The sequence below is a fragment of the Oncorhynchus nerka genome, linkage group LG13 (genome assembly GCF_034236695.1).
Source record: "Oncorhynchus nerka isolate Pitt River linkage group LG13, Oner_Uvic_2.0, whole genome shotgun sequence".
Lineage (NCBI taxonomy): Eukaryota > Metazoa > Chordata > Actinopteri > Salmoniformes > Salmonidae > Oncorhynchus > Oncorhynchus nerka.
This window is the reverse complement of record NC_088408.1, coordinates 66,396,023-66,410,413: the sequence shown is the minus strand read 5'-3', so window position 1 is coordinate 66,410,413 and position 14,391 is coordinate 66,396,023. Positions and strand designations below refer to the sequence as shown.

Below are 14,391 nucleotides of genomic sequence, written 5' to 3'. Positions count from 1 at the left end.
AAGAACAAGTATGTGAACCCTTTAGAATGACCTGGATTTCTGCATAAATTGGTCATAAAATTTGATCTGTTCTTCATCTACATTTACATTTACATTTAAGTCATTTAGCAGGTTCTCTTATCCAGAGCGACTTACTAAGTCACAACAATAGACAAACAGTCTGCTTAATCTAATAACACACAAACAATTATATGTTTTCATGTCTTTATTGAACACACCGTGTAAACATTCACAGTGTAGGGTGGGGAAAGTATGTGAAACCTTGGATTTAATAACAGGTTGATCCCCCTTTTCCAGCAATAACCTCAACCAAACGTTTTCTGTCGGGTTGAGGTCAGGACTCTGACTGGGCCACTCCAGAAAGCATATTTTCTTCTGTTGAAGCCATTCTGTTGTTGATTTACTAATGTGTTTTGGGTCGTTGTCCTGTTGCATCACCAAACTTCTGTTGAGCTTCAATTGGCGGACAGATAGTCTAACATTCTCCTACAAAATGTCTTGATAAACTTGGGAATTATTTTTCTGTGGATGATAGCAAGCTGTCCAGGCCCTGAGGCAGCAAAACAGCCCCAAACCATGATGCTCCCTCCACCATACTTTACAGTTGGGATGAGGTTTTGATGAGCTTGTGTTTCTTCCAAACAACACAACTTTATGTTTCATGTATACACAGAATATTTTGCCAGTAGTGTTGTGGAACATCCAAGTGCTCTTTTGCGAACTTCAGACGTACCAGCAATGTTTTTTTTGGACAGCAATGGGTTCTTCCGTGGTGTCTTCCCATGAACACCAGTCTTGTTTAGTGTTTTACGTATTTTAGATTTTTGTAAGTCTTTAGCTGACACTCTAGGATTCTTCTTAACCTCATTGCGCATTCTGCGCTGTGCTTTTGCAGTCGTCTTTGCAGGACAGCCACTCCTAGGGAGAGCAGCAACAGTGCTGAACTTTCTCCATTTATAGACAGTTTGTCATACCGTGGACTGATGAACATCAAGGCTTTTAGAGATACTTTTGTAACCCTTTCCAGCTTTATGCAAGGCAACAATTCTGAGATCTCCTTTGTTTGAGGCATGGTTCATATCAGGAAATGCTTCTTGTGAAATGCAAACTCAAATTTGGTGAGTGTTTTTTTATAGGGCAAGGCAGCTCTAACCAACATCTCCAATCTCGTCTCATTGATTGGACTCAAGGTTAACGGACTCCTGACTCCAATTAGCCTTTGGTCATTATCCTAGGGGTTCACATACTTTTTACAACCTACACTGTGAATGTTTAAATTATGTATTCAATATAGACATAACATTTGTGTTATTAGTTTAAGCACACTGTGTTTGTCCATTCTTGTGACTTGGATCAAGATCAGATCAAGAATGATGACAAATTCTTGCAGAAATCCAGGTAATTCCAAAGGGTTCACATACTTTTTCTTGCCACTGTATGTATTGATGTGTGAGGTCATGTTAAACTCTAGTTTGTTTTTGTAGAAACTGGACGCTGGCAGCCAGCTGGCTCTGATTGACGACCTGCACAGAGACATCCGGTCAGTGGCAGTAGACGTTAAGGGTCAGCACCTGCCTGGGTTCTGTCTTCCCAAAAAGGTAGGCCTCTCTCTCCTCTTGACATGTACAGTCACATCCTCAAGCTGACTAGTTTTGATATATATTTTGGCTCTCTCCTCTCCTCTAACTCTCTCTCCTCTTTCCCTCTTCCCCAGGGTGTGACCTGCATCCTGCCAGTGTTGAGGGAAGGAGTGTTGACAGGCAGTCCTGAGCAGAAAGAGGAGGCGGCCAAAGCGCTGGGAGGAGTCATCAAGCTGACCTCCTCTGAGGCTCTGCGACCGTCTGTGGTCAACATCACTGGACCGCTCATCCGTATCCTGGGAGACCGCTTTGCCTGGAGCGTGAAGACCTCTCTGCTAGAGACACTCACCCTGCTGCTGGCCAAGGTGAGTGTCTGCTTTTGATTTTGAGGTTAAAGGTTTCATTTGGTAAGCACAAAATGGGAGACAGGAGAAACATTTTGAAATGTGGTTAATAAATGAAATAATCCAAAAATACGATTTTTTTTTCTCAACGTTTTCCCATTTTGTGCCTACTAAACACAATCCTGTTGTTTCCTCCCTGCTGGAAGAATGGTTGGCATCTTGCCCTGGTCCTGAACCTGTTGCTCTGCCCCTGTCTCCAGGTAGGCATAGCCCTGAAGCCCTTCCTGCCCCAGCTCCAGACCACCTTCCTGAAGGCTCTGCAGGACTCTAGCCGGGCGGTCAGGCTGAAGGCTGCTGAGGCCCTGGGCCAGCTGGTCTCCATCCACAGCAAGGTGGACCCCCTATTTACAGAGCAGCTCTCTGCCATCCACAATGCTGAGGACTCAGGAGTCAGGTATGCAAAACCAGGGAATTCTGGGTAACTGAGAAACACAATGTGAAGAGTAGTGATCAGTTCCATATAGGATTCCTCTCATTTAGGATTTTTGGGGGGATTGATTAGTTTCAATCAATCAGCCTAGTGTTTTGCTCCCTTTTTTCAGGGAGACCATGCTACAAGCCTTAAGATTCGTCATCCAGGGAGCAGGGTCAAAGGTTGACCCAGCCATCAGGAAAAGCATCACCACCACATTGCTGAGTATGCTGGGTCATGATGAGGTATGTTTACAAGCAGATACACTGACTAAGCATGTGTGAATGCAACATATGTTTTTTAGGCAGTCTACTGATACCGCCCCTTCTGTCTCTCAATGGTAATTGCTAGAATTGAGTATAAAACTTTCCGTTTAATCTTGCTAGCTAAATATATTGTAGCCCTGCAATACTGAACCTGGCATAAGCATTTCGCTACACCCGCAATAACATCTGCTAAACCCGTGTATGTGACCAATAAGATTTGATTTGATAAGGACATATTCAGCTCCATGTTTCAATGAAAGGATCTTTCAGAGTGCTATGTTTAGTTTTTACCTCTGATCGAACTAGACTTCCGTCAGTCAAGGCAGGATGTGGCTTAATGAAAGGGGTTTTAGGCCTCCTTATCAGCCAGTGTGTATGAAAGCCTTATATAGAATCATTTAGTTCTAACTTTGTGTGTGTGTAGGATGCTACACGCATGTCCTCAGCAGGTTGTTTAGGAGAGCTGTGTGCCTTCCTGTCTGAAGAGGATCTGAGGAGTGTGTTGCTCCAGCATGTCCTGGGTAAGAATTTACACTATCACACCATACTCTTCGCCCACGCACAACCCTTTATATAGCACAAACATTCACACTTATGATAAAAGGTATTCACACATTGAATTTACACATTATAATTTCTAACACTTAACTCTTGACTATCAAGACTATAATGTAGTAAGGAAAGACTTCTGTTTAATCAATGAAAAATGTTCCCGTTCTTCACCTAGCTGACATATCAGGAGTGGACTGGATGGTGCGTCATGGTCGCAGTATGACTCTGGCCATCGCAATCAAGTCTGCCCCTGAGCAGCTGTGTGTGGAGGAGTACAGTTCAACCGTGACGGAGGCCATCCTGGCCAGTGCCACCGCAGACAGGGTAGGAACTTCATACATCTGGTCAGATCTAAGTGGACACCGCTCCTTTTAGTTTACTCATTCTGTTCACCCAGACAGTGGAAGGATTGGCTCGTCAAGCACTTTTTCCCTTGCCAAACCATACCTCTTTCTCCTCTCTGACTGAACACTGTGCACGGTCGACTCCTCCAGATCCCCATAGCTACCAGTGGGATCAGAGCCATGGGCTACCTGATGAGACATCATCTCAGAACCGAGGAAGGAAGTGGCTCATCACAGCGCATCATCTCACAGTTTGTGAAGGTGAGGCAGGGGGGGTACTTTCTCAGGAGTAATCTGTTACCCCCCCCCCCCATTTACAAAATGAATGTTTCACAAATCATGCACAAATCAAGCAAATAGACATACCCAAAAGTAACTGCAATTCATGTGTAATTACATGATTCTGACATGCCAAAACCTGGTATATTATGAGATTATGAGGAAATTATCAGAAGGTAGGGAATACACAAGATCAAGCACACACTAACTTTTTAAAATTTGAAAGTCATCTTTCATTGACAAGCTATAAGTGAATTATTTATGCCCAGAGCTGGAAACACATCAGATGGCTACCACAACATGTGAAAAATATCAGAAGAAAGAAAATGGGTTTGATAGACCTAACAAGTAGAAATGGGCAGATGTTATAGTAAGTGGTGTCAGGTGTGGTCACGTGACGTTTGCAAGTGTCCCTAAACCTCTCCAAAGTGGCATATGTCTGTAAATTAGGTAATTCCAGTGCTATTACATATTTGCAATCACTAAATGCTAGTTGTTCAGTATAAAAACACAATTTTTATCATATCTACCTCAATCAAACATTGTGGTGGTATAGGGTATCCAGGGTACATTCAAATGTCCTTTCAACCTCTCCAAAGTGTCCAAATGTGGTAATTGCACTATTTTTGCACACTGGATGTACCTAAAAGCTATTGTTCACTATAACTAAGTTTCTACAACACCAACCTCAAACATTGTGGTGGTGTCGTGGTTCTTACAGGGGATATCTAAGTGTTTTTTCAACCTCTCCAAAGTGCCTGAACGTTTAGCCTAGGCATATCCAATGTATTGGTCCCACATACAAATGAACTGTTTACAAAAACAATATAAAGCAACAGATATACAGTACCAGTCAAAAGTTTAGCACACCTACTCATTCAATGGTTTTTCTTTATTTTGACTATTGTAGAATAATAGTGAAGACATCAAAATTATGAAATAACACATTGAATCATGTAGAAACCAAAAAGGTGTTAAACAAATCAAAATATATTTCAGATTCTTTTAAGTAGCCACCCTTTGCCTTGACAGATTTGCACACTCTTGGATTTCTCTCAACCAGCTTCACCTGGAATGCTTTTCCAACCGTCTTGAAGGAGTTCCCACATTTGCTGAGCACTTGTTGGCTGCTTTTCTTTCACTTTGCAGTCCAACTCATCCCAAACCATCTCAATTGTGTTGAGGTCTGGTGATTGTGGAGACCAGGTCATCTGATGCAGCATTCCATCACTCTCCTTCTTGGTCAAATGGTCAAAGCTGTCAAGGCAAAGGGTAGCTACTTTGAAGAATCTCAATTATAAAATATATTTAACACTTTTTTGGTTACTACATGATACCATGTGTTATTTCATAGTTTTGATGTCTTCACTATTATAGTACAAATGAAGAAAAACCCTGGAATGAGTAGGTGTGTCCAAACTTTTGACTGGTGCTATACATAAGAGGTTTTTAAAATATTTTTTATCAAACACACTTGGTTACACACCTGTCCTTCACTAAGAAAGGTGCAAAAATAGAAATAAGCGGAACTATTTACAAATGCCATTCGTGTTCGTTTTACATAGTCGTAAAATAGCCCACCCATTTTTAACTACCTCATCCCCATACTGTTTTTATTTATTTACTTTTCTGCTCTTTTGCACACCAATATCTCTACTTGTACATGACCATCTGATCATTTATCACTCCAGTGTTAATCTGCAAAATTGTAATTATTCGCCTACCTCCTCATGCCTTTTGCACACAATGTATATAGACTCCCCTTTTTTTTCTACTGTGTTATTGACTTGTTAATTGTTTACTCCATGTGTAACTCTGTGTTGTCTGTTCACACTGCTATGCTTTATCTTGGCCAGGTCGCAGTTGCAAATGAGAACTTGTTCTCAACTAGCCTACCTGGTTAAATAAAGGTTAAATAAAAAAATAAAAAACATCCCAGGTATAGATGATTAGATTTCACTTTCACCGTAGCTTATGCATGTCGTTTTTATTTGATTTATTTCACCTTTATTTATTTAACTTCTTGCGTCGAGCCATCCCGGATCCGGTATCGTGACTACAGCCTCAAGCTCATTACCATAACGCAACGTTAACTATTCATGAAAATCGCAAATGAAATGAAATTAATCTATTTGCTCTCAAGCTTAGCCTTTTGTTAACAACACTGTCATCTCAGATTTTCAAAATATGCTTCTCAACCATTGCAAAACAAGCATTTGTGTAACAGTATTGATAGCTAACGTAGCATTTAGCGTTAGCATTCAGCAGGCAACATTTTCACAAAAACCAGAAAAAGCATTCAAATAAAATCATTTACCTTTGAAGAACTTCGGATGTTTTCAATGAGGAAACTCTCAGATAGCAAATGTTCAGTTTTTCCTGAAAGATTATTTGTTTAGGACAAATCACTCCGTTTTCTGCATCACGTTTAGCTACGAAAAAAAACCTGTATCCAGGATTGTGTAAATCTATCCGCAAGCTCATTAGCATAACACAACGTTAACTATTCATGAAAATCGCAAATGAAATGAATCTATTTGCTCTCAAGCTTAGCCTTTTGTTAACAACACTGTCATCTCAGATTTTCAAAATATGCTTTTGAACCATAGCTAAACAAGCATTTGTGTAACAGTATTAGTATTAGTATTAGCCTAGCATAGGATTATGCCTCTATTTCAGCATGCAACACAGATAATATGGGGCACTCACAGATAATATCTTTGCAGTTTTGGAAACGTCAGAGTTTTGTCTTTCCAAGGCTGTCAATTCCATGCATAGTCGAGCATCTTTTCGTGACAAAATATCTTGTTTAAAACGGGAACGTTTTTTATCCAAAAATTAAAAGAGCGCCCCCTATCTCGAAGAGGTTAACCAGGTAGGCCAGTTGAGAACAAGTTCTCATTTACAACTGCGACCTGGCCAAGATAAAGCAAAGCAGTGTGACAAAAACAACACAGAGTTACACATGGGATAAACAGACGTACAATCAATAACACAATAGAAATATCTATATACAGTGTGTTCCCCTTGTTGGGGAAGGATTGCTCTCAAACGTCATCAAAATCCTCTGCATCCTCCATTCTGAAGTACAGTTGACTAAATTTACTAAATGACATTACTAAAGTAAAGTAAAGTAAAGTTTTTAAAAAAAAGTAAAAACACCAGTGACTCACATAGGTGTACTGCACACACACAATGCAAACAATAACACTTAAGAGAGAAAGGCAGAGGTGTCAACCACAAATGAACAATGGGAGTGAGAGTGCAGTGGCCTCAAGTTACAAGATGGTACGTAGAACAGCAAACAGTGAACTAATATGAAACATAGACAATAACTACTTTGGAATTATATAACATTGAAATGACTTGTTATGTAGGCCTATGTAAACTAATTCTAAAGCACAAAAAGCAGATTACTTATAAAAAATTAAATGCAAACGTTAAATTAGCTATATAAACTAGAGGTCGACCGACTAATCGGCATTTCAAGTTTTCGTAACAATCGGTAATCAGCATTTTTGGATTACATTGCACTCCACGAGGAGACTGCGTGGCAGGCTGACCACCTGTTACGCGAGTGCAGCAAGGAGCCAAGGTAAGTTGCTAGCTAGCATTAAACTTAACTTATAAAAAACTATCAATCTTAACATAATCACTAGTTAACTACACATGGTTGATGATATTACTAGTTTAACTAGTTTTTCCTGCGTTGCAAATAATCAATGCGGTGCCTGTTAATTTATCATCAAATCACAGCCTACTTCGCCAAACAGGTGATGATTTAACAAGCGCATTCGCAAAAAAAGCACTGTCGTTGCACCAATGTACCTAACCATAAACATTAATGCCTTTCTTAAAAATCAATACACAAGTATATTCTTTAAACCTGCATATTTAGTTAAAAGAAATTCATGTTAGCAGGCAATATTAACTAGGGACATTGTATCACTTCTCTTGCGATCTGTGCAAGCAGAGTCAGGGTATATGCAGCAGTTTGACCCTCCTTGCTCGTTGCGAACTGTGTGAAGACCATTTCTTCCTAACAAAGACCATAATTCATTTTCCTGTGTTTGCCAGCAGCTCTTCGCAATGCTTGAAGCACAGCGCTGTTTATGACTTCAAGCCTATCAACTCGCGATATTAGGCTGGCAATATTATAGTGCCTAGAAGAACATCCAATAGTCAAAGGTATATGAAATACAAAATGGTATAGAGCGAAAGCCCTATAATTCCTATAATAACAATAACCTAAACCTTCTTAAGTGGGAATATTGAAGACTCATGTTAAAAGGAACCACCAGCTTTCATATGTTCTCATGTTCTGAGCAAGGAATATATTAAACATTAGCTTTTTTACATGGCACATATTGCACTTTTACTTTCTTCTCCAACTGTGTTTTTGCATTATTTAAACCCTATTGAACACGTTTCATTATTTATTTGAGACTAAATTGATGTATTATGTTAAGTTAAAATAAGTGTTAATTCAGTATTGTTGTAATATACACTGCTCAAAAAAATAAAGGGAACACATAAACAACACAATGTAACTCCAAGTCAATCACACTTCTGTGAAATCAAACTGTCCACTTAGGAAGCAACACTGATTGACAATAAATTCCACATGCTGTTGTGCAAATGGAATAGACAACAGGTGGAAATTATAGGCAATTAGCAAGACACCCCAATAAAGGAGTGGTTCTGCAGGTGGGGACCACAGACCACTTCTCGGTTCCTATGCTTCCTGGCTGATGTTTTGGTCACTTTTGAATGCTGGCGGTGCTTTCACTCTAGTGGTAGCATGAGACGGAGTCGACAACCCACACAAGTGGCTCAGGTAGTGCAGCTCATCCAGGATGACACATCAATGCGAGCTGTGGCAAGAAGGTTTGCTGTGTCTGTCAGCGTAGTGTCCAGAGCATGGAGGCGCTACCAGAAGACAGGCCAGTACATCAGGAGACGTGGAGAAGGCCGTAGGAGGGCAACAACCCAGCAGCAGGACCGCTACCTCCACCTTTGTGCAAGGAGGAGCACTGCCAGAGCCCTGCAAAATTACCTCCAGCAGGCCACAAATGTGCATGTGTCTGCTCAAACGGTCAGAAACAGACTCCATGAGGGTGCTATGAGGGCCCGACGTCCACAGGTGGAGGTTGTGCTTACAGCCCAACACCGTGCAGGACGTTTGGCATTTGCCAGAGAACACCAAGTTTGGCAAATTCGCCACTGGCGCCCTGTGCTCTTCACAGATGAAAGTAGGTTCACACTGAGCACGTGACAGAGTCTGGAGACGCCGTGGAGAACGTTCTGCTGCCTGCAACATCCTCCAGCATGACCGGTTTGGCGGTGGGTCAGACATGGTGTGGTATTTCATGGTATTTCTTTGGGGGGGCCGCACAGCCCTCCATGTGCTCGCCAGAGGTAGCCTGACTGCCATTAGGTACCGAGATGAGATCCTCAGACCCCTTGTGAGACCATATGCTGGTGCGGTTGGCCCTGGGTTCCTCCTAATGCAAGACAATGCTAGACCTCATGTGGCTGGAGTGTGTCAGCAGTTGCTGCAAGAGGAAGGCATTGATGCAATGGACTGGACTGACCGTTCGCCAGACCTGAATCCAATTGAGCACATCTGGGACATCATGTCTCGCTCCATCCACCAACGCCACGTTGCATCACAGACTGTCCAGGAGTTGGCGGATGCTTTAGTCCAGGTCTGGGAGGAGATCCCTCAGGAGACCATCCGCCACCTCATCAGGAGCATGCCCAGGCGTTGTAGGGAGGTCATACAGGCACGTGGAGGCCACACACACTACTGAGCCTCATTTTGACTTGTTTTAAGGACATTACATCAATGTTGGATCAGCCTGTAGTGTGGTTTTCCAACCTCTCTGGTACCAGTGGGACGGTAGCGTCCCACCTCGACAACAGCAAGTGAAATTGCAGGGCGCGAAATTCAAAACAACAGAAATCTCATCATTAAAATTCCTCAAACATATAAGTATTATACACCAATGTAAACATAGACTTCTTGTAAATCAAACCACAGTGTCCAATTTCAAAAAGGCTTTATGGTGAAAGCACACCAAACGATTATGTTAGGTCAGTGCCTGGTCACAGAAAACCATACAGCCATTTTCCAGCCAAGGAGAGGGCTCACAAAAGTCAGAAATAGCGATTTAAGTTAATCACTAACCTTTGATGATCTTCATCAGATGGCACTCACAGGACTTCATGTTACACAATAAATGTGTGTTTTGTTCGATAAAGTTAATCTTTATGTCCAAAAACCTCAGTTGAAATTGGCGCGTTATGTACAGTAATCATTGTCTCAAACAAACATCCGGTGAAATTTCAGAGAGCCACATCAAATTACAGAAATACTCATCATAAACATTGATGAAAAATACAAGTTTTATACGTAGGATTAAAGATAAACGTCTTTTTTGGGGAAAAATAACGTTCCCAAAGTAAATGTCCTATTTCTCAGGACCAGATGCTAGAATATGCATATAATTGACAGTTTAGGATAGAAAACACTAAAGTTTCCAAAACTAAAAATATTGTCTGTGAGTATAACAGAACTGATATTGCAGGAGAAAGCCTAAGAAAAATCCAATCAGGAAGTGACTCATGTTTTGAAACCGTTGTATTCCTATGCACCCCTATTGGCCATTGAAAGGGATATTTTTCTACGTATTCCCGAAGGTGTCTTACAGCATTTTGACGTAGTTTCACGCCTTTATGTTGAAGAATGAGTGTAAACGACTACATTGCATAAGTGGCCAGCTGAGGGCTCTCAGAGTGATTCTTGCGTAAAAGACAGAGGTAGTCATTTTTCCTCTCGCTCCTACTGAAAAGCCAATTGTCCCGGTTGATATATTATCGAATAGATATTTAAAAAACACCTTGAGGATTGAATATAAAAAAACGTTTGCCATGTTTCTGTCGATATTATGGATATAATTTGTCGTGACCGCTATTTCCGGTGGATTTCCCAACATAACATGACCAACAAACGGAGGTATTTTGGGTATAAAAATAATCTTTATGGAACAAAAAGAACATTTGCTGTCTAACTGGGAGTCTCGTGAGTGAAAACATCCGAAGCTCATCAAAGGTAAACGGTTAATTTGATTGCTTTTCTGATTTTCGTGACCAAGCTTCCTGCTAATAGCTGGACATAATGCTATGCTAGGCTATCGATAAACTTACACAAACGCTTGTCTTGCTTTGGCTGTAAAGCATAATTTCAAAATCTGAGATGACAGGGTGATTAACAAAAGGATAAGCTGTGTTTTACTATATTTCACTTGTGATTTCATGAATATTTTCTAGTGATATTTTTTGACTGTTGCGCTATGCTAATTAGTGTAGTTGATGACAATTCTCCCGGATTCGGAATGGGTAGTTCCAAGATTAACTAAGAGGCTCCTCTGTCCTCCACTCGTTACCTGTATTAATGGCACCTGTTTGAACTTGTTATCAGTATAAAAGACAGTCACACTTCAAACTCCACTATGGCCAAGACCAAAGAGCTGTCAAAGGACACCAGAAACAAAATTGTAGACCTGCACCAGGCTGGGAAGACTGAATCTGCAATAGGTAAGCAGCTTGGTTTGAAGAAATCAACTGTGGGAGCAATTAGGAAATAGAAGACATACAAGACCACTGATAATCTCCCTCGATCTTGGGCTCCACGCAAGATCTCGCCCCGTGGGGTCAAAATGATCACAAGAGCGGTGAGCAAAAATTCAAGAACCACACGGGGGGACCTAGTGAATGACCTGCAGAGAGCTGGGACCAAAGTAACAAAGCCTACCATCAGTAACACACTACGCCGCCAGGGACTCAAATCCTGCAGTGCCAGACGTGTCCCCTGCTTAAGCCAGTACATGTCCAGGCCCGTCTGAAGTTTGCTAGAGAGCATTTGGATGATCCAGAAGAAGATTGGGAGAATGTCATATGGTCAGATGAAACCAAAATAGAACTTTTTGGTAAAAACTCAACTCGTGTTTGGAGGACAAAGAATGCTGAGTTGCATCCAAAGAACACCATACCTACTGAAACGTGTCTGGGTCTTTCAGCATGACAATGATCCCAAACACCGCCCGGGCAACGAAGGAGTGGCTTCGTAAGAAGCATTTCAAGGTCCTGGAGTGGCCTAGCCAGTCTCCAGATCTCAACCCCATAGAAAATCTTTGGAGGGAGTTGAAAGTCCGTGTTGCCCAGCAACAGCCCCAAAACATCACTGCTCTAGAGGAGATCTGCATGGACGAATGGGCCAAAATACCAGCAACAGTGTGTGAAAACCTTGTGAAGACTTACAGAAAATGTTTGACCTCTGTCATTGCCAACAAAGGGTATATAACAAAGTATTGAGATAAACGTTTGTTATTGACCAAATACTTATTTTCCACCATAATTTGCAAATACATTCATAAAAAATCCTACAATGTGATTTTCTGGATTTTTTTCCTCATTTTGTCTGTCATAGTTGACGTGTACCTATGATGAAAATTACAGGCCTCTCTCATCTTTTTAAGTGGGAGAACTTGTACAATTGGTGGCTGACTAAATACTTTTTTGCCCCACTGCATATCCATATCCTAGCTTCTGGGCCTGAGTAGCAGGTAGTTTAATTTGGGCACGCTTTTCATCCAAAATTCCAAATGCTGCCACCTACCCTAGTGAAGTTGTCATACATCATCAGATAAAATTGACAATAGATTTGTTCCTGCCAACCTACGCATTCATTTCATTTCACCCCCCCCAACATTTGGTGAAAACGTTGTGTAAAATAAACATTTGGACTCTCTGGGCTGGTGGTCAATAATGATAGGTCACAGGCAGACAAATAACATATCCTGATGATCTGTGGAGTCCCGGCTTTCGGTGGGTATCGACGTATTCCGCGTTTATTTAGTTTATGCTTCACGATGCTAACCGGAATGTAGGTAGCAGCCATCTTGAAATTAGGTCATCGGCTCGGCCTGCCCTTATACATTCATATGCCCATATATGGTAGTAAGTCACAACAAATATTAAGGCACAGATCAATAGCCAAGATTATCAGCTTTCTGCAGACACCCTGTGTTTGCAGATAGGGGCTACCATTCTCATACCAGACTGAATTGAATAAAATGCAATCTAATAGGGTCCCCAAATATGGTGACTTTACATTTAAGATGTTTAAGCACTGTGGCTGCATGGGTATCGACAAATGTAAGAAATAAGAACACTGACAGTGCTTCTCTGATTTGTCAGTAACCTCTCCCCTGTCATTTCCCCTACAGTGTCTCCAGAACCAGTCCAGTGACATCAGGCTGGTGTCGGAGCGGGTGCTGTGGTGGGTGTTTAAAGACGAGGCCACGCCCTCCCTGGAGCCCGCCCTCATCAAGCCGCTGGTGAAGAGCCTGCTGGACAACACCAAGGACAAGAACACCAGCGTCAGAGCCCAGAGCGAACACACCATTGTCAGCCTGCTCCGACTGCGTCAGGGAGAGCAGACCATGCAAGTCAGTGCACAAATAAACAGTCTCAATACTCATTATAAAGAAGATAATACTTGGCCTGATGGATTTGAGTTGTGCGTGCATTCACAATACAATCTGTTATGTTTGTCTTTCAGAGCGTCAGTGCCATTCTTGACTCCGCTAGTAATGAGCTGCTGTCTGACTGTCACCGCCGCTCCCTGAAGAAGATCTCCAGCCTTCCAGACTCTAACGAAGAGATTGACGACACCATCCTCACGTGATGGACAGGATTTAACCCCGTTTTTAAAAATCCATACTGTTGCTCTTGTACTCAGAAAAGACCTCAACAGCAATCAAGAGAACCTTAGCTGTTATGTCTAACAAATACATACAACTATGGAGAGAACCCTCACACACATACATCCCGAATAACTCCATGTTATCCATGGACCAAGGATGAGTATGAACACTCTTTGGACAATTTCATTTCTTGTTTAAGTGGCTCTATAAACATAACATTGGTTCTCTCTCACAAAGTGTAGGTAAAAGTCCTGTTAGCTCACTGCATAAAGAAAGTAATTTGTGCCAATTCCCTTTTGACATTTAACTGTGTATTCAATGTCCCTCTTATTTTATTGAATTTATTTAGAGCATCACTGACACCAGTAACAAAGCAGCAATACAATTTATACCCCTGCTTTTCCGCTGTTTTATCCCTCTTTGCTTTTGTGTGTGTGAGAGTTGTGTGAGGAAAGCAACCAGTTATCTTTAGGATAAAGTTGATATTCTTATCAATATTAGTTGTAAAAAGAAATCAAATAAAACTTGATTTTATAATGGTTGACAATCTGAATTAACTTTATTTTTGGCACCCTGTCACTGAACTTGGCTTTTTGCCTTGATACACAAACTACACAAAATTTCAGTCAGTCCAGGGCCTGGTTTCCTAAAAGCATCTTAAGGTTAAGTTAATCATTAGAATATTGTTCTAACAATAAACTTAACCATAAGATGCTTTTGGGAAATCAGGCCCTGAGCAGGGGTGTCAAACTCATTCCATGGAGAGTCGCGTGTCTGCTGGTTT

General features: G+C 41.4%; 1 protein-coding gene across 1 annotated transcript in view; it reads left to right on the top strand.

The window, feature by feature from the left end:
* Nucleotides 1–14,154, top strand: part of LOC115139928 (stalled ribosome sensor GCN1-like) — a 45,940-nt gene extending 31,786 nt beyond the window's left edge. Inside the window, exons 49-57 of the mRNA XM_029677812.2 lie at nucleotides 1,485–1,598; nucleotides 1,715–1,945; nucleotides 2,185–2,378; nucleotides 2,527–2,641; nucleotides 3,087–3,183; nucleotides 3,390–3,538; nucleotides 3,709–3,819; nucleotides 13,128–13,349; nucleotides 13,463–14,154. Of these exons, the coding sequence (XP_029533672.1) occupies nucleotides 1,485–1,598; nucleotides 1,715–1,945; nucleotides 2,185–2,378; nucleotides 2,527–2,641; nucleotides 3,087–3,183; nucleotides 3,390–3,538; nucleotides 3,709–3,819; nucleotides 13,128–13,349; nucleotides 13,463–13,588 (1,359 nt within the window). The 3' untranslated portion in view covers nucleotides 13,589–14,154. The remainder of the gene's footprint in view (nucleotides 1–1,484; nucleotides 1,599–1,714; nucleotides 1,946–2,184; nucleotides 2,379–2,526; nucleotides 2,642–3,086; nucleotides 3,184–3,389; nucleotides 3,539–3,708; nucleotides 3,820–13,127; nucleotides 13,350–13,462) is intronic.
* The last annotated feature ends 237 nt before the right edge of the window (nucleotides 14,155–14,391 follow it).